Source organism: Lissotriton vulgaris, chromosome 6 (assembly GCF_964263255.1).
Source record: "Lissotriton vulgaris chromosome 6, aLisVul1.2, whole genome shotgun sequence".
NCBI classification, from domain to species: domain Eukaryota; kingdom Metazoa; phylum Chordata; class Amphibia; order Caudata; family Salamandridae; genus Lissotriton; species Lissotriton vulgaris.
Window position 1 is genome coordinate 1781819202 of NC_141694.1, and position 25316 is coordinate 1781844517.

Genomic DNA, 25316 nt, shown 5'->3' on the forward strand with positions numbered 1-25316 from the left:
CTTCCCGTTACTCCAGTCTCAATTTTCCCTACCAGCCTCTTTTCTACCTAAATATACATTACTTTGCTCAGTTGTACAACATAGCTATGATGCTCTTTTATCTTTCTCTTCTCGCACTGACATCCCCCCATTACTATACCCTTTTTTCTCTCCTCCTCTTCTGCATCTCAAATTTATATGGCCCTGCATGACATTTTTGACAACCGCAGTAAGTCAGCTACTGAGCTTGCTTGGGAGTTGGACCTCAGTGAGTCCTTTTCCATTTTAACTTGGCACATGATTTGGTCTAAAATAAGGAAATCTTCTAGAGCAGCGAACACCACTCAGACACTGTTTTTTTTATCTATAATAGACTTTTGATTACACCTAGTAAATTACATAAAATTGACTCTTCCATTCCCTCAGCCTGCTGGTCATGCTCTGCTGACGATACCGATCTTAAGCACATGTTATTTATCTGTCCCTCAGTCCATTCTCTTTGATCTTATTGATCTGACCTTTTGGGGTCAGATCAATAAGACTTTTTCCTCTCATTTCTCCCTCACTTGGCCACATGTTTTTCTGGGAAGTATCGCTGATATATGTTCTCAATCCACTGATAATTCTGCTATTGTTGATTTACTCATAGCTGTTGCTTTCCAACAAATCACCAAATCCTGGAAAGATACCTCCAAGATTTCCTTTCAAGCTTGGTGGTATGGAGTTTGCTACAATCGCAGATTAGATAGAGCTTATGTTTACCCTGTTACTCTTGCTATTAAAATAGATTTATTGTGGTTACCTATTGCAAATGTTTTGGACTTATCTGCCCACTTCCTCCCTTTACATTCCCCACATAATGAAGAAGTTCCCAAACCACCATGAATATGCATTTCTCGTTTATCTGCTATATTAAATATTTTTTATACTTATATACATTTTTACAAATGTTTTAAGAGACTTTATACATGTAACGGTTATTATTACCCTTTACCCCTTCTTTCTCTTGTTTTCTCTCTCCTTTTCCCCCCTATTCTCCCCCCTTCTTCTTCTCTTTATTTACACAGCCGATATTGTTTTAACAGCAATTTATATTGTAATGTATTTTGACTATTCAGTTTTACTTCTTTATTGCTCAATAAAAGTCTTCTTTAAAACTTAAAGTAGTCCCTCCAGGACGTTGCATCATCCCGTCCCTTTAGGCACAGGCCCCTGGAGCAGACACTAAACCCATGCTCATTTGAAACATACCTAAGTGTCCTCTAGCCCAGATTCAAAAGCTCTGGAGCATGGCAGCGCCATGCAATGCATGAGGCTAGAAATAGGTAAGAGCAAGAAGCCTAGAGGTGCTTAGAGGTGGGAGGCACTGCAGAAGCCAAGAGGAAGGGTGTGCACCGAAGAAGGATGTGTCAGCCACACAAATAAGTAGAGTAGGGCACTTTATATTGAGTCCGGGTAGTAGGCAGTTAGTACTACAGGAACCCAGAGTCAGTAATGGATGAAACAGCAAAACAGTGGTGCTGCAGGGGATAGAGCAATGCATGAGTTAGGACCAAGAGTGAGGGAGTTCTCTGGAGCATATAAGGACTGCTGCTACAGCCATCCATCAGGAAGGAAAGAAAATTGCTGGGGCCTAGTGGGAGTGACAGATGCACCTGAATCAAGGAAGGCAGAGCTTAACAGAAGCCTGGCTGAAGGCGGCTGAAATGCCAGAAACTGGTCCTCGGAAGCTTGTTTCCGGTGATGGATTAAACCCAGATATGTTGACTGGGTGTGAGTGTTTGATAGGTTCAAATGCTCCGTCCATCACCACCCTCTTTTGTACCGCTTTGTTCGCCATAAGTTTGCAGGGTATGCTCAGAAGTGAGTCCCTTACTCACTTTGCCACTGGATTCAAGCAAGCCGGGCTGAAGATGGCTGAAATGCCAGAAACCGGTCCTCGGAAGCTTGTTTCCGGTCCAGGGAAGGCATGTCTTGGCAGTTCGGGCTGGACTGTTCCCATGAGGCACAGGGTCAGACTGATTTGCATATGGCCATGTCTGAACTGGGATGGCAGAGTGGGCTAAAGAACGGTGATGGATTAAACCCAGATCTGTTGACTGGATGTGAGTGTTTGATTGGTTCAGATGCTCCGTCCATCACCACCCCCTTTTGTACCGCTGGGTATCCGTGTAAACATTTACAGTGCAATGTGGATTGGAGACATTTTTTATTCTCTTTGATATAAGGTTAGCAATACTGAAGGCAAATATATTTTCCTTTACATCCAATGACATTAACATTACAACCCTATATTTTAAATTATATATGAATGTAAAATGTGTCTCACCACTTTTTGCATGTCACAGGCGGGTGGGTCGACGTTTCGCCTCAATTCATTGTGTTTGTCGCAAATCACCTTTTGAACGTCAGCATTATCAGTGTCCAGTCTAGGATCTAGGCTCTGAAAAATATAATCAATGTAAACAGTTGACCTAATGCAGTCAGAACAGTATGTATAGGGGGCCCATTTCACAAAGGTTAACTTACACTTTTGTGTAAATGTACTACTTTTCGGCATTCATAAAGATAAACATAGACCAAAAGTTCCACTTTAGTATTTTTTCGTATTCACAAAAGTAAACTTAAACCAAAACTCTAACTTTACTATTTTTCAGTATTCACAAAGGTAAACTAAGATCAAATATCTAACTTTACTAATACTATCTTACTTTGTGAATACCGAAAAGTAGTAAACTTAGACTTTTTGTCTAACTTTCTCTTTGTGAATCGGGCCCATACTGTAGTGTGCTAAAGTGAGGTTACATCAACCATATAAAGTGTAAATACAGTTCTCTTTACTCAGTCCTGCTTCTCTGACAATAGCATTTCAGATTGTTCTTTTGTTTTATGATGCTGGCTTGTGCTTTGAGATCTAGTGTGACATCACCCACTGTTTGGGCCCTTTAATATATGCTCACAACTAGCAGACAACATCGGTCTGAAAATCTGGTCCAATCAAAACAAGACAATGGTGGATTTGTAGTCATCCACTCTGTCAGTGCAATCCCTTATGATATTCCGTGTTTTTTGCAAGGTACAAGCTTTTATGTAACACAATGGTGGTTTGCACGCTTATTATAATGTGATGTACTGCCTCATGTGAAAGATGTCTATTGATTTATTTATTTGGGTATTTGTACATTTATTTCTGTATCTGGGTATGCTTTGTAGGCCTATCTTGTGCATTCACTAGTAATAGGAGTGGTTTAAAGAAGTCTTAATGTAATCACTTTAGAGTATGAAGGCACAAACAAGATTCAATGGGTTTAACCTGAGGAAGGAGAGGAGTACGCTGGTTTTGTTGGGTTAAATCGTTAAACACAGAGAGAGTATTAATGGTTCACCGAAGTCTGTCAAATTGTCTTCACAGTGTGGTTTCCTTTTCCATCTATTTATTTTGTTGTCATTTATCCTGTCTTTCCATTCATCTGCCTATCGAAAATTTGTTTCTGATGATTTAGTTCAGGTTTGTATTTTAAATGGACACAAGTTGCTGAGTGTGGATTGTGTATATGAAGAAGAGGTCTCTGGTTTGTCTATAATAAATTGCAATACCAGAAATTTCAGCCACCACATTAACCCTTAGAAGTGGATTTACAAAATGGCAGAGATAAGGTGACTGTGGGCACGCCAGGTATGGTATGTCCAGCAACCCTAACAAATGAGATGGCTGCACAATATTCAGGGAGAGGCAGGTTATATGACGCCTGTATCACATATAACTTTTTTAAAATTCTTTATCTTTCCATTTTGTAATAATAACAACACAGTGGGTGAACATTTGCGGGTAGCCGCTCTGCACTAATGCAAGCACAATATACAAGGGAAAACATTTGACACAAGGTAGTCAGCCAATTGCATAATCATACACATATATATATTCACTTAAAAAACCATAAGTTTCAGGCCTTATATAGTTAGGAATTAGCATTTAAAAACCATTGAAATTGCTCCTATATAGTTAGTTGTACTAACTATATTTCGCGCACCCGCAATCCACTGCTGATGATGTCACATATTGCATCATATAAGTGGTTTACTCCACACTTGAAGTCTCAAAAACTGGAAGTCCATCAAAAAGAGAGGAAATGGAGAATTGGTTATTCGGCACAAGATAAAGCTAACTATTGTAAGGCCCGTAAAGACTATCAGAAACTTGTCCTAAAACAAAAAACTGATTATTTTTCAGAGAAAATATTGAACTCTCGTAATAAATTAAAAGATCTGTTCAATATCGTAAATGATCTCAGTGGTAGTGACAGAACTACTCCATCGGTCACTCCTACTCAGGACCTCTGCAATTCATTAAACTCTTTTTTCTTTAATAAAATCTGTACTATAAAACAGAGTATTTCTACTGCTTTGCCCCCCCTCCCTTCTCTGGATGATGCATACTATAACCCCCTTACGTTGGAAACTTTTCCCCTTGTCCAATCTTTTTACAAGGGTTAAATCAGGCTCACCTGATGATATTTGCCCCCCGCACATCTTGAGAGAGGTGGGGACAGCTATCCCTGAGGGCGTGCTTCCTTTGTTAAACGGATCACTTCTACAGGGTAAAGTTCCCAACAGCTTTAAGAAGGCTCTGCTTATCCCTTTGATCAAGAAAGTTGGAGCAGATCCGCTTGATCCGTCAAATTATAGGCCTATATCACTGCTGCCTTACAGTTCTAAGTTACTGGAAGCCCACGTCTGTGCAAACGTGTCTAAATTCATAGAACAAACAGAATACCTTGAACCCAATCAGGCTGGCTTCCGTTCGTGCCATTCAACCGAAGCAGTCATATTGGCGGTACAAAATACTTTGAGGCGGAATGCGGATAATGGAATCCACCAGGCCCTGGTTTTACTCGACCTTTCGGCAGCATTCGACACGGTTGACTATACCATCCTGGTCAACCGTGTCGAACAAGCTGGCCTTAGGGGGCCTGCGTTGAGTTGGATCCGTTCCTTTATCACTGACCGCACTCAATCAGTAAGATTGGGCCCTTTTACAGCTCCCACCATTTCTACCACATGTGGAGTACCCCAGGGTTCATCTTTGTCACCTTTACTTTTTAATTTGTACCTGCGCCCGCTACTGTACTCCCTAAGAAATGCTAAAGTTACCATCTTTAACTATGCAGACGATTTGCAACTCATCTTCCCTTTGAACACCAAGGACTCGGTGGAAGAATTCCAAAACACCATGTCACACATTCAGGGTTGGATGAGTTGTAACCATCTGAAACTCAACCCAGGCAAGACTGAATTGGTCTTGCCTGGGCAGAGCGAACTAAGCTGGAGCCCATGCTTTTGGCCATCTAGCATGGGGGCTCCACCTACTAGATCGTCCTCAGTTAAAAGCTTGGGAGTATTAATTAGTGAGGATCTTTCTTTGAAAAGACAGGTAGGCACGGTAGTGTCGTCCAGTTTCTTTCAACTAAAAAAAATAAGGAAAATAGCCTGCTTTCTTTCACAGGCCGCCCTCATCCAGGTCAGAATCGCCCTTGTTCTGTCTCGACTGGACTTCTCCAATAGTCTCTACTTGGGGCTCCAAGCAGGAGAGTTAAAACGACTTCAGCTAGCCCAGAATCAGGGCGCCAGACTTATTCTGGGACTCTCAAAAAGGCAATCTATCAGACCTGGTTTGAAACAACTACACTGGCTGCCTGTTGCGCAGCGAATCGCATTTAAAACTGGGTGTATTATTTTTAAATCTTTACAAGACTCAGGCCCGAAGTTCATAAAAGACTTGTTCTTCAGATATAATCCATCTTTAAATCTCCGCTCTGCTCAAAAATCTTTATTGATTGTTCCATCCTACAAAAGGAAGCGCGTAGGTGGTACCTGCTTCGACCACCTTGCAGCCACCTTTTGAAATTCGCTTCCCTTACAATTGAAACTGAGCGGAGATCTTCTTAGCTTTAGACACTCCCTCAAAACCTGGCTATTCTCACATACCTATTGCTGAGCTGTATCTCACTTTTAACTGTTGTGTTGTGTTCTCTTTCTATAGCGCCATGAAGCCCCCGGGCGTACGAGCGCTAAATAAATACATATTAACATAACATAACATAACTTCATTCATGACATGGTCAGTGACATCACTGATGACATCACTGATGTCATGGGTCTAATTTGCTATGTGTGTTGTGTGTGGGTAAGTTACATGTGAAGAGCCCCTGCATCGGGTGCCGTATCCGCCAGGCATCCTACAGCCCCAAGTCCCTCTCATTAACTGCAGTTGTTTTGTCATTCGAGGCTTAGTGCCCGCTCTGAGGGGATGTCCAGGGCATTCCCACACATTCACAATCATTTCTCAAAAAGGCATTCTCGCCTAAACCTGATTCAGTTCTCCTCTCAGGCACTCTAAACGACACGCCTACCAAAGAGCCTCAGTTAAACCATTTCTTATCTAAGTCACCACGCACCCCCCCTCCCCACCCCCGATTCGGGGGCCTCAACCATCAGGGTCTCCGGGACAATGTCCACAGTTGAGCCCAGGGCCTGCGTCACTCCCTCTGGGTTTAGGGAGGCAACTGAGGGCAGAGGATCCGGGAACCCAGTGTCTATAATGGCGTCCAATTCCAGTGATTCCTCCTCTCCCACCGTGATACTGTTTTCCATTTGTGTGTACGCAGGGCTTTAAGTGGGTAAAAAATCTGTGCGTACTCTAAAAGGGGAGTGGCAAATTTCTTAAAGGGGTGTGGCCTATCCAAGTAGGGGCATGGACTAAATCAAGATAACTAGCATTGTGTGCTTAAGAAAATCATGAAGTTGCATCCACCAAAGAATAATAAAATAGGCAAAAAAGTATATTTATTAAGTATAAGCCATAAAATACCAAACACTTTAAAAAAACATTTCCTATTTCCAAACTTAGAATTTAAAAACCATCTTCACTAAAGGATGTGTTATTAAATTCTGAGTTCAGGCAGAGGCGCAACTAGAGACAAATTTCAGGGGGGCTAAGAAAAAATTCCGAGGGGGGGGGCTGAATCTTTAAGCAATAGTCAGAGTGGAGCTGCAGGGGCTCTTAGAAGGGGTGACACAACAACAATTCTTCATTAATATGCAAATGGTCTTTTAAAGACCTGTGAAGTGCTCGGTGCTGCTGTGTGTGCGCCTGGGAAGTGTCTCAAACCGGGCTGCCACACGTGCTGGGGGGGCAGGGGGGCTGAAGCCCTTTGAGGTCAATGGGTGTTGCGCGCCTGAGTTCAGGGATACCAGATTCCATATGTCTATCTTGCTGTTATGGGGAGATATGCAGGTAAACATGTTACACGGCATTCCCCATGTTATCTTATGGGCAAGATAGCCTTTCAATAGTGAAAAACGAAATTGGCAGTATTTCACTATCAAGACATGTTATCGACACTAGTAACACCAAATAAAAACCGGGACGTCTGCTCACCCTACCTTTGACCTTTGAGGCCCGAAAATAGAGCCTCCTAGAGCCCCCTTTCGAGGCCCCCCCCCAAAAAACTGGGGGGGGGCTCAGCCCCCCACAGACACCCCCACTTAAAGCCCTGTGTGTACGTGTCGTGAGTCTCCGCCTGACCGGACCGATGTCTGGGGCCTTGGCCGGGGCAAGAGTCCCATCTCCGCTTCTGACCTCGCGGCTCCCATGGAGGGAGTCTGTCACCCCGAATTTCCAGCCACTCCCAAACTTCGTCTGGTGATTCTAAGAAGTGAGCCTTGCCCTCTGCTAAGATTTTTAATTTGATAGGATAAAGAAGCATTTTTTGAAGCTGTAACTCATGTTCACTCGACACCTAAGAAGGATTTCTGGAGCTCATGAACCTGCCTAGTGTCTGGGTAATTAGTAATTCTATTGTTTTTATACTGGAGTTCTTGATATTCCCTGGCAACACGCAGAATACAGTCTCTAGCGTGATAATTTTGCACCTTTGCTAATACACCACAGGGCTGCGCGTCCGGGTTGGGGGTGGCACCAGCGCCCTATGGGCCCTCTCGATTGCGAACAGGTTGGATAGTCCCTAACGGAGAAGCTGTTAGCAGGTCCAGTTCTCCAGAAATTGCTCAGTCAATCCCTGTACTGCCTTCTCTGGGATTCCTAACACGCGGAAGTTGCTGCATCTGGCACGCCCTTCCACGTCTTCTGCCCATTGCTCCATTGCCCTTGTGGCCATTGTCATCTGTGCCACTTGTTAAGGGTTGTCACAGCTCCCCGCAATTCTACAATATCTACCTCATATGCCTTGACCTTGCCTGCCATCTTTTCGCAAATCCACACTGAGCAAATTAACGTCTATCGAGACGGTCTAATTGTGGTCTTCCAAGGTCTTCATGGATCCATATATAGCGGCCAAGATTCTGTCCGGGTTGGCTCAGGGCCCTTACCATCTTCTTCTGCCCCACCTCCCACAGTCTGTCTGGTTATGCTCTGGGGCGAGTGTCTCGGCGTGGTAAATTGGGTTATAGTGTTCAAACCAACTGCTCTAGATGCCTTGTCCTTACCCATGACTACAGTGGCGTGGCAGATAAACTTTGTATGTCCTTTATGACCTGATAGCTCCAAGAACTCCTCCCTTAGTATCCAGCTGAAGGTTTGTGGAGAGGGGGAGAGAGTAATACTCATCAGCCCCAAATGCTGGCCCCACCTCTACCTCCTCTACTGACTGCGAGGCCTATAGCAGAGGGGGCCCACCACCCCACTGGATCCTCCAATTATACAGTATTCAGACGAGGAGGGTGGTGCCCCGAATCAGGCAGGTGGGGCGCTGATGTAAAGTTCCCCAAAATAACCATGCACCTCAACAGTGGTCTGTCTTCTCCAGGAGGAGGAGGGGCAGCAAACCGGCTCCTCGACAGTTCCCTACATGTGACTCCACTTTCTAAAAACATGCCTATATGTCAGAGCATACAACTTGTCCATGCCCCAAGATTTCCAGCCATCCGAGTTAAGGGCTCCATATTCTTGTCAGGCCTCTCCTGTTCAACAGGGCGCCTTCCTACATTCAGGAGGCCACTACAGGAGGGAAGGCAGGGTAGCAGCCGCTGGCAGCCCCCCCTTGTACAGCAACTAGGCTCTGCACCAGGAGCAGCTGATCACCACTCTGCGTTACTTGGCAGGGAGAAAACGGTCAGCTCTAGCCCCTCCACTGTCCATCTCTCCAGACCAGCTACAAGGCTCTGTCGGCCTGTACAGGCCCTGACCCAGGAAACCAGGGCTCCTCAGGGCTCGGGAGCAGGACCGCAGGAGCAGTCTGCATGGTCCTGTAAGCAAGCCCCACCTAGGGTGACCAACTGACATGGGTGCAAATTCAGGACAGTGAGTGTAAAAATTCAGGACAAAGGGCCAAAATTCAGGACAAAAATTTAGGACAGGTCAGAATTTAGGAAGAAAAGTTGGGACAAAAGGTACATTTTACAGACACATCAAAGGAGGTCGCACAATATTACATAAGTAAACAGACAACCAACACAAGCACAAGTCAAAATAAGTTTATATTAGGTTGAGAGAACCTTGCACAGAATCTGTAGTGTGTCGGAGTGAAACTTAAATACCTGCGTTTGCATATTGGAGGCACCTGGGTATCATTTTCCAAAATAAAACCTCGACCCCCCAGAGCTTGGCCCCGGGTGAGGTGACAGGAGCATGCAAACAAACACAGTTTGCCATGCACTGGGCTCCGCAGGAGCCGTGGCCGCTGGTGACATTTGAAAGTGGTGGGCGTAAAAGTTTGTGATGAGTGCCCAGTGGCGAGCGCAGCGTGCGAGCCTGAACCTCATTAGGAGGGGTGTGTGGAGGGGGGGGTTCTTCCTTGAGAAAAGTTTGAAAAAAGAGTGGGCAAATGGTGCCTTTCCAAGAATATTTGATAAAGCAAGAAGGTTAATAAAACAGTTGTGAAAGTGTAGTTATTACATCTATAAAGAGATTTCATATGATAATGACATAGAAAACTGCCTATTCAGTATAACCACATAGCTGTTAGTCTGTCTGACATGGCTGCCCATCTCTCCCTGCCCTGGCCCCAGCCTCTATATTCGGACCTGTCAGGCCCTACTGTTTTTGTGCTCTCCCTTATCTCCACCTAGTTCCCAGTCAGTCAACGCCTTGTGCTGCCTGTGCTCCCTCGGTTCCAGCACACTGTTTGTGTGCTAGACGTTTCCTGTGCTATCCTTCGACACCTTTGCATTGCTCGTATGCTCTCTCTCCTCCTGATGCTCTGTCTCTGGACCATCAATCTCCTGTGGTATCCTTCGACTCCAGTGCTTTATTCCTGCAATCCCTCCTCCCTCTGCTCTCTCCTTCACTGCACCCCCAGCCTCCTAAAATCTAAAATCTCAAGGCCAGAACATTACGGTTAAGTGAATTCTCCAGATCATTCTAAAATACTCTGCTCACAACAAACGCACACTAACACTTGTACATGCAAAGAACTATCCAGAGAACTTGTCAATCCGTCAAACCTACAGAACCATTCCGACAGTGACATAATTGATCCACATTATCCTTAAAATTCTCTGTTCACATCTCCCTTACTCCACACATGCATTCAATTTTGTGATTGGCAGGGTTTGCGATCGCAAAAATGCCTCATACGTGAGCCCTTTACACACCTTTTGCAAGTCGGATACGCTAGCTGCACCGTGGGATGGACTACCTTACATCATTCCTTATGTTAGTCTATCTTCTTTATGTAGCCACACAAAAGAAGGCAACAGAATGATAGGCAACAACAACATCAAAATATAAAGAAGAGTAAAATAAGTAAAAGCAGCATAACTAAGGAAACCGGGCAGTGAGTACTCAGGCTTCTCATTACGCATGCCAACTTAAGCATTCTGCAGTGTTACTTCTATTTGGTAAGATAGCTGAGCACATGATGCAGTGATTTACAAAATAACCTGCAAATAATACTTCAGACACTTTGCTGGTGCCTTTCAGCGTTTCACCCTTTCATGGATCATAAAATGACGATCAGTGGGGTAATATAAGCTATATTGCGCAACGCTTATTAAACAATTCCATATGTGGTGCAAGCTATATAACACCAGGGCACATGTCGGGGGTACATGGCTTCTACCTACAATGGACTCAGTCCCCCCCTGCCAAGAAGTTGGGCCCTACAGAAATATGCGGAACTTGTCCCGGGGTAATTTTCAGACACCGGGACATGTTCAGCAGCTCCTGTACGTTGTCTGTTACATTATGAGCAGCAATGTGCTGGGAGTGAGGGCGCTTTTTTTCACCTCCTGATGGGCCGAAGTTAAAGGGCCATCAGGCCTCTGTTTGTCTGAATATCCTGACTGGAAGAGGCCTGGAACCTCACACTTAAAAGTAAATGCCACGCAGGGGAAAGAAAGGGACACAGCTTGTTATCTCTTCTCAGGAACTTAAGAGAGGCAGATTTTGCCTTTGTTCATTCCCTGTATATAACAGATGCATGCACTGTAAGAATGTCAGGTGAGTTGGTCTGTCTCAGTATTTACACAAACAATTTCAATAGCACTATTTTATTTATTTTTATAGCGCTACGAAACACAATGCAAGGTGTCAGAGCTCTTTACTTAACATACACATTACTCATTGACAATAAATCATGTGCATGTGTAAATCAATGTACAAGCTAAGTTACATGAGACAGGGTTACAAGGTGTAGGAGACACATGTCCTTCATAGCTCACTGTGCTATATCACAAGGATAACAACTTATGAACTGCATCTAACAAAAGGATCTCTGTGTTAAAAGTAGTAACCAAATTTACTATCTGCATAAACTAAATACACATAAAATAAAAATCTGTCTCCTGCTAGAAAATATGTTTTTGGACCTTGGAGATTGAGAGGGTAAGGTTGCAGTGGAATAAAATAATGCGTTGAAATGTTCTAACAGGATACATTAAGAATGCAGGCAAAAAGCGTGTCAAAATGGGGTGGCAAAAACCCTTCAGCATTCTGGGAAGCCTTCTCACGCAAGCCAGCAACAAAGAACTGAGGTTGTGCAGCAATAACCAATACAGGAGATGAAGGCATATGGAAGCTGCTGATCGTTCATTAAAAAGCTAGTCTATGTTTTTCAGCTTGAAATGATCACTGCATATCTGGCTTCAATGTATTTCATTTTCTTCATGTTTTGTTTTTCCCCGCAATAAAGATAAAAGTAAAAGTTAAGGTTTGTGTTGCAAGGTTGGTTAAGTATTTCTCTTTTTAATTGGAAAAAACAACATTTTAAAAATGTAGCCTTCAGGTAGATTAGCCTGTGTAGATTTCTATTTACAAATGTCATATTGTTACGATCGATCCGTGAGAAGAGCAGTGAGTGCATAAGGAGGCCCAGCAAATGCTGTCACTGACCCATTATCCTTCTGTATGGGATAATTAGGCTGACATACAGAATGATAATGGGCCTGATAGCAGTCTGTGCCAGGTAGGGGAGGAACTGCTGCAGGCAGTGGTGTGGCTCACTGGTTAGAGGCGGAAGACCCGGAAGCAGAGGATGGCCCGGGACCAGGGTTCAATTCCTGACGCGTCAGGGTCGTGAACCAGGGTCAGCTGACTTGATAATTCTCGCCTCTGTGCCTACTCTAACCAGGGATCACACTTGGCAACTCTGGCATTAGCTTGCCTCGTCTCCACAACGGCCCCCCACAAACGCTGGGGATGCCTGGTTTCACTGTGGAGATACCCAGGAGGGAACATCTCACAGGGAAAGCCAGGAGGGGTTCCCCAGTGGTCTGTAGCGCCAGGATGCCTCCGGGTAGCAGTGCGCTTTACAAGACACACACATTTACTGATCACAGCAGGAGCACGAGCTGGCCCCTGCAGTGAGAGTTACAGGACTCTCAGACTGCTTGCACGGGGCAGCTGAAATCACGGACAAAAGGCGTCCGTGAAAGAAGTCTTGACGAACAACGGACAAGAGGCCCAAATTACGGGCAGTCCGTAAAATTTACAGACGGTTGGTCACCCTAGCCCCATCGCAGGCACCCAGCAGTGAAGGAAATTATCGCCACCCAACCCTCCTACTGTGCTTGTTCACCGGTAGTGAGCGCCTCAAGCCCGGTTCGAGCTCCGACCGTGCTCCGGCAACAGCTGATTCACGGTCACCGCCACTGCAGAAACCCACAGTCTGAGTCTCCCCAGCAGGGAGAGCAGCCTGTCTCGGCCTTATGGTGCAGCTGCTACAGTGGCCCCACCTCTCCTGCAGCCAGGCGGAATCCGTCCATCACATGCCTGGCCTTATAAGGCCCAGGCGGTTGCGCTCCAGCATAGCCCAGCTATGGTGACTGGAAATGCTCAATCGCCCCTTCCGGACAGCCACAGATCAGCTTGAGCCTGCAGGACGTCAGCACGGCTCGGTGTCACCCTTTCTTTACTGATCTGAGGATGGAGTAAGAGGATCTTGCAGGTTTTCATGGCACACGGACTGGCACCTGGAGAGGCTCACATCTTGTCGGCCTTTTGCTTTGCCAGGTCCCCTCACATATAACTTATATCTGAAACAGGTTACATATAAGGATGGACAGCAGATTAAAGAAATGAAGATAAGTACTGCTTACAGGATCCTTCAGGATATGCCTTCAGGCTGCTACATAGTACTGCACATGGTTAGTGGTTAGGTGGTTAGGGTTTATGGAATTAAAACGTTGATACCTGGAGTAAACAAACCCTAATGGCCTGGATTCTTAAAAAGAAGCCCAGTTATTTTATTAAATACTATAATATAGTTCTGTGAAATCCAGCAGGGCCAGGGTGTAATGGTGTTTGTTGAAAGTTTCCAAGATCAGTTTGAATACTCTTTATATGGAAACTATCTTTTACCCCGAAGTCTCAATAACGACCAGCCTTTACAATGCAGTCACTACCCGGACTGCAACGTTACTACACGTTACTTTAACCCGCAAGTTGTTTCAACAACTTGCAGTAGAGTGTGTGTTGTTAGACTGGTGTTGGATTTTTAAGCCCAACACCTACCCTACTGTTGTGTAGACTGAAGTTGGAATAGTAATTTATACTGTTCCAAAGTCCAGCGGTCCCTAAAGCAAGTCATTGTAACGATTTTCATGGTAAAGTAGGGCATTGTAATGTTGCAGTCGGGTAGTGACTGCGTTATAAAGTTATGTGGGGTAAATGGATGCAGCATTCCGTCATACAACCTATTTATATATATGGTTGCTGTGACCAGTCACTGATTTCTAAATGTGCAGAACACAAGTAGTAAATGACCAAGCATGCCTCCACGTCTGTGTACACAACTCCCAGGTGGCGCACATTTTTAAGGGGCTCTGAAGAAGGCCAAGGAAAACAGAAAACATTGAGGCAGAATCAAAGAGGTCCAAAATGTGATTGATTCTAAAAGGGTACAGTGGGTACACACAGGGCCCACATGTAGCCAACGTGAAACTCTGCATGTTTGAGGCAAGCTGAGACACAACTATTGCACCCTTTGGAAAGTGACTACATAGTCATGAAAAAAGCTCATCTAACTTCGCAGCACAAAATGGGGTCACAAGAAAATGTTCAGGGTCCATCTAAACACAACATCCCCAGTGCCTACTTAAGCCTAATTTAAGTATCTAACGCCAAATGATTTTTCCATTTAGTTATGGTATGTGAGGTCATACGTGGCATTGACAGAGTAGGCTATGTTCCTGCACTCAATGATGATTGTGATGCCTAGGTGGACCACACACACAAATTCTGTTTGAATTGACTGCACAGTTGTTTATTTATCAATTGACCTAGGCCATCCCTTTCCAGGAAGTAAGTATCTGACAGACCTTTTGGAGAAGTGGGATGTCAGACATTTACTGTGGGCTCCTAAAATATTAGAAGATAACAGCAACTATGCCTGGATGAGAAACGAGTTTATGATCAATCAATCAATCATATCATTTGTAAAGCGCACTACTCACCCATAAGGGTCTCAGGGCGCTGGGGTGGGGAACGCTGTTACTGCTTGAGAAAGTCAGATCTTGAGGAGATTTCTGAAGGTCAGCAGATCTTGGGTCTGCCGTAGGTGGATGGGGAGAGTGTTTCATGTCTTGGCGGCGAGGTGGGAGAACGATCTGCTACCGGAGGTCGCTCTTCGGAAGCGGGGGACTGTGGCGAGGGCGAGGTCGGCGGAGCGGAGCTGGCGGGTGGGGGTGTAGAAACTAAGTCGTCTGTTGAGGTACGTTGGTCTGGTGTTGTGGAGTGCCTTGTGTGCGTGAGTGAGGAGCTTGAAGCTTATCCTCTTGTTGACTGGGAGCCAGTGCAGGTCTTTCAGGTGGGGTGAGATGTGGCTGCGGCGAGGGATGTCGAGGATCAGGCGTGCAGAGACATTCTGGACACGTTGGAGCCCTCTCAGGAGTTTGGCCGAGGCTCCTGCGTAGAGGCTGTTTCCGTAGTCCAACCTGCTGCTAAGGAGGGCCTGGGTGACCGTTCTTCTCGTTTCAGTGGGGATCCACTTGTAGATCCTGCAGAGCATGTGGAGGGTGTTGAAGCAGGAGGAGGAGATGGCGTTGACCTGTTTAGTCATGGAGAGGGTGGAGTCGAGGAGGATCCCTAGGTTGCGTGCGTGGTCGGTGGGTGTTGGAGCGGTTCCCAGTGCAGTCGGCCACCAGGAGTCGTCCCAGGCCAAAGGGGTGGATTCGAGGATGAGGACCTCCGTCTTGTCCGAGTTCAGCTTCAGTCAGCTGTTCTTCATCCTTCCAGCGACAGCCTTCATTTCTTTGTGAAGGTTGGATTTGGTGGTGTGGGGTCCTTGGTGAGGGAGAGGATCAGCTGGGTGTCATCGGTGTAGGAGATCATGTTGAGGTTGTGCCGACGGGCGACATGGGCGAGCGGTGCCATGTAGATGTTAAACAGAGTTGGGCTGAGGGATGAGCCCTGGGGTACGCCGCAGATGATCTTGGTGGCTTTGGAGCAGAAGGAGGAAAGGCGGATGCTCTGTGTTCTGCCGGAGAGGAAGGAGGGGGTCCAGTCCAGGGCCTTCTCTTGGAACCCGGCATTGTGGAGGCGTGTTCGTAGTGTGTGGTGGCAGGCCGCATTAAAAGGCGGCTGACAGGTCCAGGAGGATGAGGGCCGCAGTTTCTCCGTTGTCCAGCAGGGACTTGATGTCATCGTGGCGGCGATGAGGGCAGTCTAGCTGCTGTGGTTGCTGCGGAAACCGGACTGGGAAGGGTCCAGGATGTTGTTTTCCTCGAGGTAGCGGGTCAGTTGTTCTTTGGCGGTTTTCTCGATGACCTTTGCCAGGAACAGGAGCAGGGAGATCGGCTGGAAGTTTTTGAGATCCTCTGGGTCTGCCTTGGGTTTCTTGAGTAAGGTGTTGATCTTGGCGTGCTTCCAGCTCTCTAGGAAGGTTGCTGTCTCGATGGAGGTGTTGATGACTTTCCGGCTTTGTTGAAGATGTGGTGTGGGCATGGGCCTGACGGAGATCCGGAGTGGATGGCGTTCATGTTCTTGATGGTGTCGTCGTCGTTGATGTTGGTCCAGGAGAGCAGGCGGTTGGTGCGGATGGTGGTCGTGGGGGCGAAGGTCTCAGTAGTTGTCGGGGCGGTCGTGGCGTTGAAGCTGTCGTGGATGTCTGCGATCTTGCGGTGGAAGAAGGTGGCCAGCGAGTCGCACAGGTCTTGCGAGGGTGGGATGTCGTTGGTGTTGGAGCTGGGGTTGGAGAGTTCCTTCACGATGTTGAAGAGCTCTTTGCTGTTGTGCCCATTGTTGTCTAGACGGTCTTTGAAGGAGCCACTTTTGGCGGATCTGATGATGTGATGGTGTCCACGGGTGGCATTCTTGTGGCCTGCGTGGCTGTCTGGTGTTCGTTCACGGAGCCAGATCTTCTCCAGCTTTCGGTAGGTTTGCTTTGAGGCCCGGAGGTCTTCAGTGAACCAGATGGCTTTCTTGCTGGTGAGACTGTTGAAGGGTTTCTTGATCGGGGCAAGGGTGTTGGCGCAGTTGTTGATCCACTGTCTGAGGTTGCGGGTGGCGGTGTCGGGGTCGTGGGGTCGGCGGGTGGGCTTTGGGCGAGGGTGTTGGTTAGCTGGTCTTCGGTGACTTTGCTCCAGCAGCAGCGAGGCATCTATTGGGTGCGGTGGTGCGTTTTGGGTTTCTTGAATGTGAAGTGGATGCAGCGATGGTCGGTCCAGTTGAGTTCGGTGGTGTGGCTTGCGGAGAAGATGGGGTCAAGCATGTGACAGGGGGAGTGGGTGGATGTTGTGACGAGTTGTCTGAGTCCGAGGTTGGCTAGGTTGTAGATCAGGGTGGTGGAGTTAGTATTGTTGTTGTTCTTGAGGTGGAATTTCAGGTGATGGAGTCCCTGAACTGTGGTCAGGTCCGGGGGGGTCTGTAGATGAGGGTTCCTCTGAGGGTGGTGTTGGGGTTGGTGTGGATCTGGAAGTGCAGGTGTTCGGCCGTGCCGAGGGTGTCGTCAGTGTTGGTCGAGACTCTGAGAGTGTTCCTGTGGAGGAGGACGATTCCTCCTACTGCTCCATTGGTGCGGTCCCTGCGGGTGATCTTGTCGTCTTCCGGCATGACTATGGCTATGCCGGGTGCCGAGGCAGGGTTCAGCCAGGTCTCTGTCAGGAAGGCGACGTCTTGGGAGGGTGAGTTGAGTAGGTCCCAGAGTTCAACGGCGTGTTTTCGGGTGGAGCGGGTGTTTGAAAGGATGCATCTGAGGTGGTTGGGATCTTTCCCGGTCGGCAGCATGGTGGGGCGCATGCCTCTGAAGCTGCAGTTCCGCAGGTGAAAGCTCCGTGGGTGCGCTTCGGGGAGGCCAGGAAGCAGGTGTGTGATCGTCCGGTGTTGAGTGTGTAGAGGGTTCTGGCATTGAAGAGGTGTGGGGCGTCATGGTGTTCACGGGGTCCAGGCGTTCTGGCGTTGGGCGCAGTCCTGGCACCGACGGGCGTAGACGGGCTTGCCTTAGGCATGCCTTTGGCATGCCAAAGCGCGCGGCCTCCATATGAGGGTTGTTATGTTTTCACAGAGTGTCTGCAGATGATCCTTTAGTGAGGATGTAGAACATGATTTAGATGTAAGATATAAAGCTTTCAGTTTTTCTCACACTTTGCGCACTTGATCCCAACTCATCATAGCGAGGATCAAGAGGATTACATTGATGAATGGTGGGATTGCTGATCCAATTGAGATGGCTCTGATTTGTTGAAGGTATTAGTCTGACTTTTGTAGATCTTGTCTTCTGAGACCATGAGTACGATATTGCTGAATTGGCCAGTGAAGTCTGTGGTGTTCTCGTAGATGTGTCGATTGTCTAAAGAATTTAAAGATTTCTGATGATTGGTTAGCAACTTGGTTGATTTTCACTTCCCCCCGAAGTTTCAAGAAATTAATGATCACAGCCAGGAAGTCCACATGAGAATTTGCCTTGTATGGTCCTTTTGTAATGATCCTACCCCTGCTACATCGAGCAACCCCACCACATCGCAAGACAGGGTTGTGCACATGATGAAAGTGCCTAATCATTCTCCTTTAAGAAGGGAAGACACTAATTTATTGATTAACAATGTAATATATTGGATTTGTGTTTTACATTATATTGGCTAGGTGTTACCTGTCAAATGCAGACGGCTTTGCCTATATTAAATTGCACTTCTGGCATTGGATCTCTACACATTGCCCAAACCATAGTACTGTATAACCCTTCATTTCTAATAACACAACAATCTCACAAGACTACCAGTGATTCTAATCAGGAAAATTCTGGCAGTGACTCTGATTGGAGTAGAAATTAACTCGATTGACGAAAGGTTCCAAGACCCACACAGATGCAGGATGATAAATTGGGTCTCCTAGCCTAGTTGCAAGTCTATTTTGTAACGGGATAACAAACATTAGTTATAAAGAAGGTACCTTGGCACTATCGTCTGAGAGTATTTTGGGGGGAATGCTGTTGAAACTGTTCAATGATGGCTGCGCTCACTGATGTAGAGTTGGATGTTTGACCCAGTTTGTACATCCTGTCTTGGAATGTCACCGGTATGAACACCAAACTTCCTGATCCAAAGTGACGTACCTTTGTCGACCAATTTGACATGTCTGTTTCAAGAGACGTGGTTGACCTTAGTGGCTCACATATCAGGTTATATATATTTTAATATTAAGGTGATTCATAAAGGAGCAGGCATACCTTCTTGGTTCTTGGTGATTTTGGTCAATATTTCACTGGCAAGCTAAATCAGGCAGCTGCCAACTACTTAAATAGATTTTCTGGGCCAAACACTAATTGCCCCTTGTTGAATCTGGCACTTTTTCAGGGTTATCCCTAAACGTTTTCTTTTTTTTAAATATTTTTCTGAACTTATTTTTCTTGGCTTTAGAACTCTGGGCACTTTACAACTGCTAACCAGTGCTAAAGTGCATAAGGTGTCTCGCTAAAATGAATGGTAATTGGTTTCTCCATGATTGGTCTATTTGATTTACTAGTAAGTCCCTAGTACTGTGCACCATGTGTACCCTGGGCCTGTAAATAAAATGCTACTAGTGGACCTGCAGCACTAATTGTATCACCCACACGAGTAGCCCTGCAAACATGTCTCAGGCATGCCACTACAGTGTCTGTGTTTGCAGTTTTGAAACTGCCATTTCGACGTGGCAAGTGCACCCACTTGTCAGGCCCAAACCTTCCCTTTTATTACATATAAGACACCAATAGGGTAGGCCCAAGGTAGCCCCATGGACAGGGAGCAGTGTATTTAAAAGATAGGACATGTACTGATGTATTTTACATTTCCTGGTAGTGAAATACTGCTTGTTAGACCTGGCATCGTTGGCGTCAGTCTCCCTTACATTTTTGACAGATTGCCTCCTGTGTTTTGATATGTTTTTGCTGGATTTATGCTTTGGGCACTGTGCCATTGCTAATCAGTGCCACAGTGCAAGTGCTTCCTATGTTAAATTAATGTCCTAATTGGTTACTCCATGATTGGGTTATTTGATTTATCAATCAGCCCCTAGTACAGTGCACCATGTGTGCCCAGGGCTTGTAAATCAAATGCTGCTGGTGGGCTTGCAGCACTGGTTGTGCCACCCACAGAAGCAGCTTGTAAAGTGTGTCTGAGGCCTGCCATTGCAAGGCCTATGTGCAGTCTAGCACTGTCATGTCGACTTGGGCAAGTGCACCCACTTGCCAGTCCCTAAACCTTCCCTTTGCTTCATATTAGACACCCCTATGGTAGGCTCAAGGGCAGGGTGCATTGTAAGTATAAGGTCGGACATGCTCTGACGTGTGTAGCATGCTCTAATAGTGAATTACAGCCATTTTCGTTTTTCCCTATTGAAGACTACCTGTTCTCATAGGCTAGAATCGGCAGTTAGATTATTACATTCTTATAATCCTAACTGATTCAGGGAACATTGAAGAATTCAAATTTAGTATGCCTGAACGCAGAATAATACAATACATCTTTTAGTAAAGTTTATTTTAATATTCTGTGTTTGCAAATACCACTTTTAGAGAGCTGGTATTTGCTTGCCTAACCATTTGAGCTTGCCTCTGCTGGGTTGTGTATTCATTGTCTGGGTTTGTGAGTGACAGGGCTGGGGGATTCCAAGAGACAGGCTGGGGCAGCCCAGTGGTGAATAGAGAGATCTGTATCTAGATGGGAGGGAGGAGTTGCACCTGGGTCCTGAATAGGGCTGGGCCTTCCCTCTACAATGCTGGCTCCATCCCCTGTGGCTTGTCTGATGTCTCTGCCCTGCACTGTGAAAGGAGAGGAGGAATCATATCAACAGAGTGCTCCAGAGCTGTATCTTCCCTCCCCTGTGCTGGCTCCTCCTCTTGTGGGGAGGCTGATGTCTCTGCCCTGCACATTGAAAGGCAGAAGAGAGTCATGTAAACAAAGTGCTCAGGAACTGGTTTGGTCTAAGCAGAGGCCTCTCTGCCTTCAGAGAACAAAGGATTTTTGGGTATAAATATTGGGACCCTGATCCCAAGAAATTGGATCACTTCTGGAACAAGAAGCCTTTCTGCCAAGGAGAAGAACCAAGGAAGCTGTAGGAGTTTGGACTGCCCCTCTGCCAATGTGCTGTTTCCTGGGTTGGCCTGCAGTGGGTTGTTCATTGCAAAGGGAAAGGAGAAGGAACTTTGTAAGGACTTTCATCTACAAAATATTCTCCAAGGGCTTGAACTGTGCTTGCCTCCTGCTGAAGTCTCAGGGACAAAGGACTTCACCTCCAGCTCCGTCCTGAATTTCCTTGCTGGGAATTCTGACTCCAGACACTTGCGTGCCGCTGGGAGCTGGAAGCGCGGAGCATCGAGAAGAATCGTGTTGCCGCCGCAGCAGCTGAAATCATCACAACGCGGGAGAAGCGAGCCTTCGCCACATCTCCTTGGAAGCGTGTGTTCATCGAAGCTGCCTGCTGTCGCATCAACGGAGAAGCGTGACGCCATCGTGAGAGTCGCCATCGCATCACCAGAGTAGCGTGTCGCAGGGCCTGTCGCGGCTCCAAAGTACTGAGTCGTCGCAAGGCTGCCAGGGCGTCATCGCATCGTCATCGCATCACCGCATCAAGGGTGCCATCTTCTCGCATAGCAACAGGATCATCACATTGCATCAAAGTGCCATCTTGCACACCGCAACGGGCCCGCAGGCCGAGAATCTATGCATTACCTCCACACAGGTAAGGCTCACGACGAGTCCCCTACTCTGCGCAAGCATTGAAGAAGTACGCAACCGTTCCCCCGGGTCACAGAACCGACGCATCGCCTCTTTTGCGATCCTTTTGTTCACTTTGCGTTACGCATCCAGGTACTTTGTTGAGAACTTTGTCGCATTTACCAACAACTTGAACTAAGAGACTTTAATCATCTTTTGAGTAATCTTAAGTGTGGTATTGTGGATTTTTGTTGTTTGCGGTCTTGTGTTTAAGTCTATATAAAGAATACTTATTTTTATAAAACCTGTGTTGTGTCCATCTGTAGTGCTATCACTATATTACTGTGTATAGTCACAAATGCTTAACACACTGCCTCTGAGATAAGCCTGTCTGCTCATGCCAAGCTACCAAGGGGGTGAGCAGACGTTATTAAGGAGTGTAATCCCCTTATCCTGACTTAGAAGAAGGTTCCCTATTTGGACAAAGGTGATAACCATTGCCAACTAGAGACCCCCAGATCTAACACTGCTAATTTTGTTTTTCACTACAGCAGTGCCTATCCCTCCCAAAGGTTATCATTGGAGCTGTCTTGTAACATTTTGCAAGTGTATCTGCCAATTGGGAGCTGATAGAAAGCTGGAGTTTGGTGTCTCTGGACACACAATTTTTAAAAAAAACTTTTAGTGAAGTTGGTTTGAAATTGCAGGCCTAAAAATGCCACTTTTAGAAAGTGCAAAAAGAACAATTGATGGACAGAATGTTGAACAATATCAAAGATTCATCCGAGTACAGAGATCTGGGCCTAAATCCATCATTTTTTTCTCCCCATGCCATTCCAGTTTAAACCCAGCAATAAGAAAATCAGTCTTGACCCTGCTCCCAATGGAAACAATCCAGCCCGAACTGCCATGCCAGGTCCTCGCTGGACCAGAAACAAGCATCCTGGGACCAGTTTCGGGGGTTCACCCCCTATCAGCCAGGCTAGCTTGACTCTAGTGGCACGGAGAGCATGGGAAAGTGGCCATTTTCTTAATGTAACCATTGTGTGCCTCTCCTTGCCTCTAAATACCCATCTGGGTCAGGACGACAGTTTGGCTGTTTTTGCACTCACTCTAGACAGTCACACAAAGGGAGCCCACAACCAGGCTGATGGTCCTTCTTGAGCTAGAGTGATGAGAGGAGCTGACACTAACACCTGAATAGGGCTGTGCCCGTCCTCACACAAAGCTGTTTCCACCCCTGTAATGTGTCTGGAACCTGTGCCCGGAAAGCAGGGTCTTGTGCGCCGCAAATACCTTCCTTTGAAGTTTGCTTACTTTAAAGGCTGAGTTGAGTAGGTCTGGACCTGTGACAGCATATACTCAGAAAACCTCTGGACTGGGGACATTCTGCCAGGAAGAAGAGCTGGATAAGCTGTCAGGAGGGACTGCCACTTTGGTGTTTGCCTTGCTATGTCGGCCTGATGCTTGCTGCTTCTGCTCTGGGAGTGAAAGGACTGGGCTTTGCTTTCTATATCCTGCTTCAAAGGTTCTCCAAGAGCTTGAGATGAGCTTGCGTCCTGATAAGACGTCTCAGGGCCATCAGAAACATCACCTGCCAATACTGGGGCTCTTCTGCTGAGAGTCCTGACTTGTCAAGTGGTGCCAACTCCACGTATTGACTCACAGCGTCATTCTGAACCAACGCATCACTGCAAAACTTGAGGCATCACTGCTGCCAGCACCGGAGCATGGTCCCCACTTGATGCAACAACCGAAGCCAACATTCTGCCACAGCGCGTCAGAAGAACCGTTGCTCTGTGAGTTTCAAGCACTACATCACCAAAGTATGTGACACACCAGTCTGACTCCAACAGAGGGCCTGCTTCATCGCTGTGGAACCAACACAGCGTGACTGGATTTTTGACGCATTGTCCCTGGGCTCCGATTTCTTCATCAACACCGCACAGCAGTAAGGAACCAACCGAAGCCAACATTCTGCCGCAGCGCGTCGGAAGAACCGTTGCTCTGTGAGTTTCAAGCACTACATCACCAAAGTATGTGACACACCAGTCTGACTCAAACAGAGGGCCTGCTTCATTGCTGTGGAACCAACACAGCGTGACTGGATTTTTGACGCATTGTCCCTGGGCTCCGATTTCTCCATCAACACCGCACAGCAGTAAGGAACCAACGCACAGTGGCCGCAAACTACGGATCACCTCCCCTGTAGCAGTACGGACGCATCGCCTGCTTTTTCGGCACCTCAACTCCCCTGCACCTCGCATCATCTTTGAGTTTTTACGCATCTCAGATTCTTTGTCCTAAACTAGTGAATCCATTAATTTCTTTGGAAAAACTTGCTTATTCTTTTATATGTTATTTTATGACTTCTGTAAGTTGGAGTTTTGTTGTTTTGGTCTTGTTTTATTCAGACAAACAGTTGCTATTTTTCTAAACTGAAGTGCAGTCCTTTTGCTGTGTTTTCACTGTGTTACTGTTTGTGTACAAATACTTTACACATTGCCTCTGGGGATAAGCTTAACTGTTCTTGCTAAGCTACCAAGGGGGGACCATTTTGTTATTCCGAGGGTGTAACTTACTTCCAACTAGAGACCCCATTTCTAACACCCCTGAAGGGCATATGAGTCTTTACAATATTTACAATCACACCACCCGGAATCATTGTGAATGACAAATATTGCATACTTTGGGGGCCTGCCTAGAAACTAATACTAATAAATGCCCTATAATTATAAGGGGGGATTGTGACACAACCTATGAACCAGCAAAGCCTAATTTTTTTCTAGAGCTGGAAGATGAGAGGTGGGGTATACTCATGCTGAAACTTCCACCAAGTAAAATCTGGTAGCCGCTGTAATACAGTTGGCTGCCCTAGCTGACGGCCTTATAGCAAACAATATATGGACGAGATCAGCTATGAAAGGGCGAATACTTTCAACACAACTCATTGGAGAAGCACAATTGACTATGTCATGCCCTCCACCAGTTTATGGCCTGCTCTGGGTGACATGAGAATTATTGAATGAATGGATAGCGATCATAGCACCCTTATAGAGACCTCATTGTTGGGTGCTACACGTCATGCAACAGATTCCCTTCTGATCGTACCCAACAATAGAAGGTCTACTACGTGGGCCTATATCACCTAAAGATTCTAGCGTGCACCTATAAAGAGATTGCAGACACTATGGATTTAGTGGCACATGAGTCTATGTCTACATATGGGTTAAAAAGCATTTCTTTTCACAATAAATTGCTTGAGTCCTTATGAATTTTGTTTTTTTCAGGGAAACAAAATCAACTGTGGTGAGAGTCAAAAGATATCCCTGGTTCTTTAAGGATTATAGAAGGGCAAAACGTGACCTTGTCGTAGCAATCAAATCCGGGGGCAGGACTGAAATAAAGCAGACAAAGGCATACTATAAGCGTCTTTTGATCATCCAATGGGTTTGAACTTATTGAAGCATTAAAGAGGAAGGATTCCAGGGGGTTCTAGCATATTGTCACCCCAGCAAGCCATCAATCACTTTCTAGTGTAGATTGACATATTCAACCACATATTTGGAAAAACATTTTTGAGATCTATATTCTACCTGTTTGCACGTTTAATACCACTGGGATGTTACCAATTATAAAACAAGAAGTACATGATAGAGTTGGGTTGGAATACTCATAGCAAGGTACCAGTCTATCATTGGCTTCCTAAAATGGGTCAAGACCCTTGGAACTGATAAAGTTCCCAGTAACCT

General features: G+C 46.2%; 1 protein-coding gene across 1 annotated transcript in view; it reads right to left on the minus strand.

The window, feature by feature from the left end:
• The window catches only part of LOC147709475 (serotriflin-like), a 260350-nt gene that overhangs the window by 219834 nt on the left and 15200 nt on the right, over nucleotides 1-25316 (minus strand). Inside the window, exon 2 of the mRNA XM_086925499.1 lies at nucleotides 2309-2422. Coding sequence (XP_086781625.1) covers nucleotides 2309-2422 — 114 coding nt within the window. The remainder of the gene's footprint in view (nucleotides 1-2308; nucleotides 2423-25316) is intronic.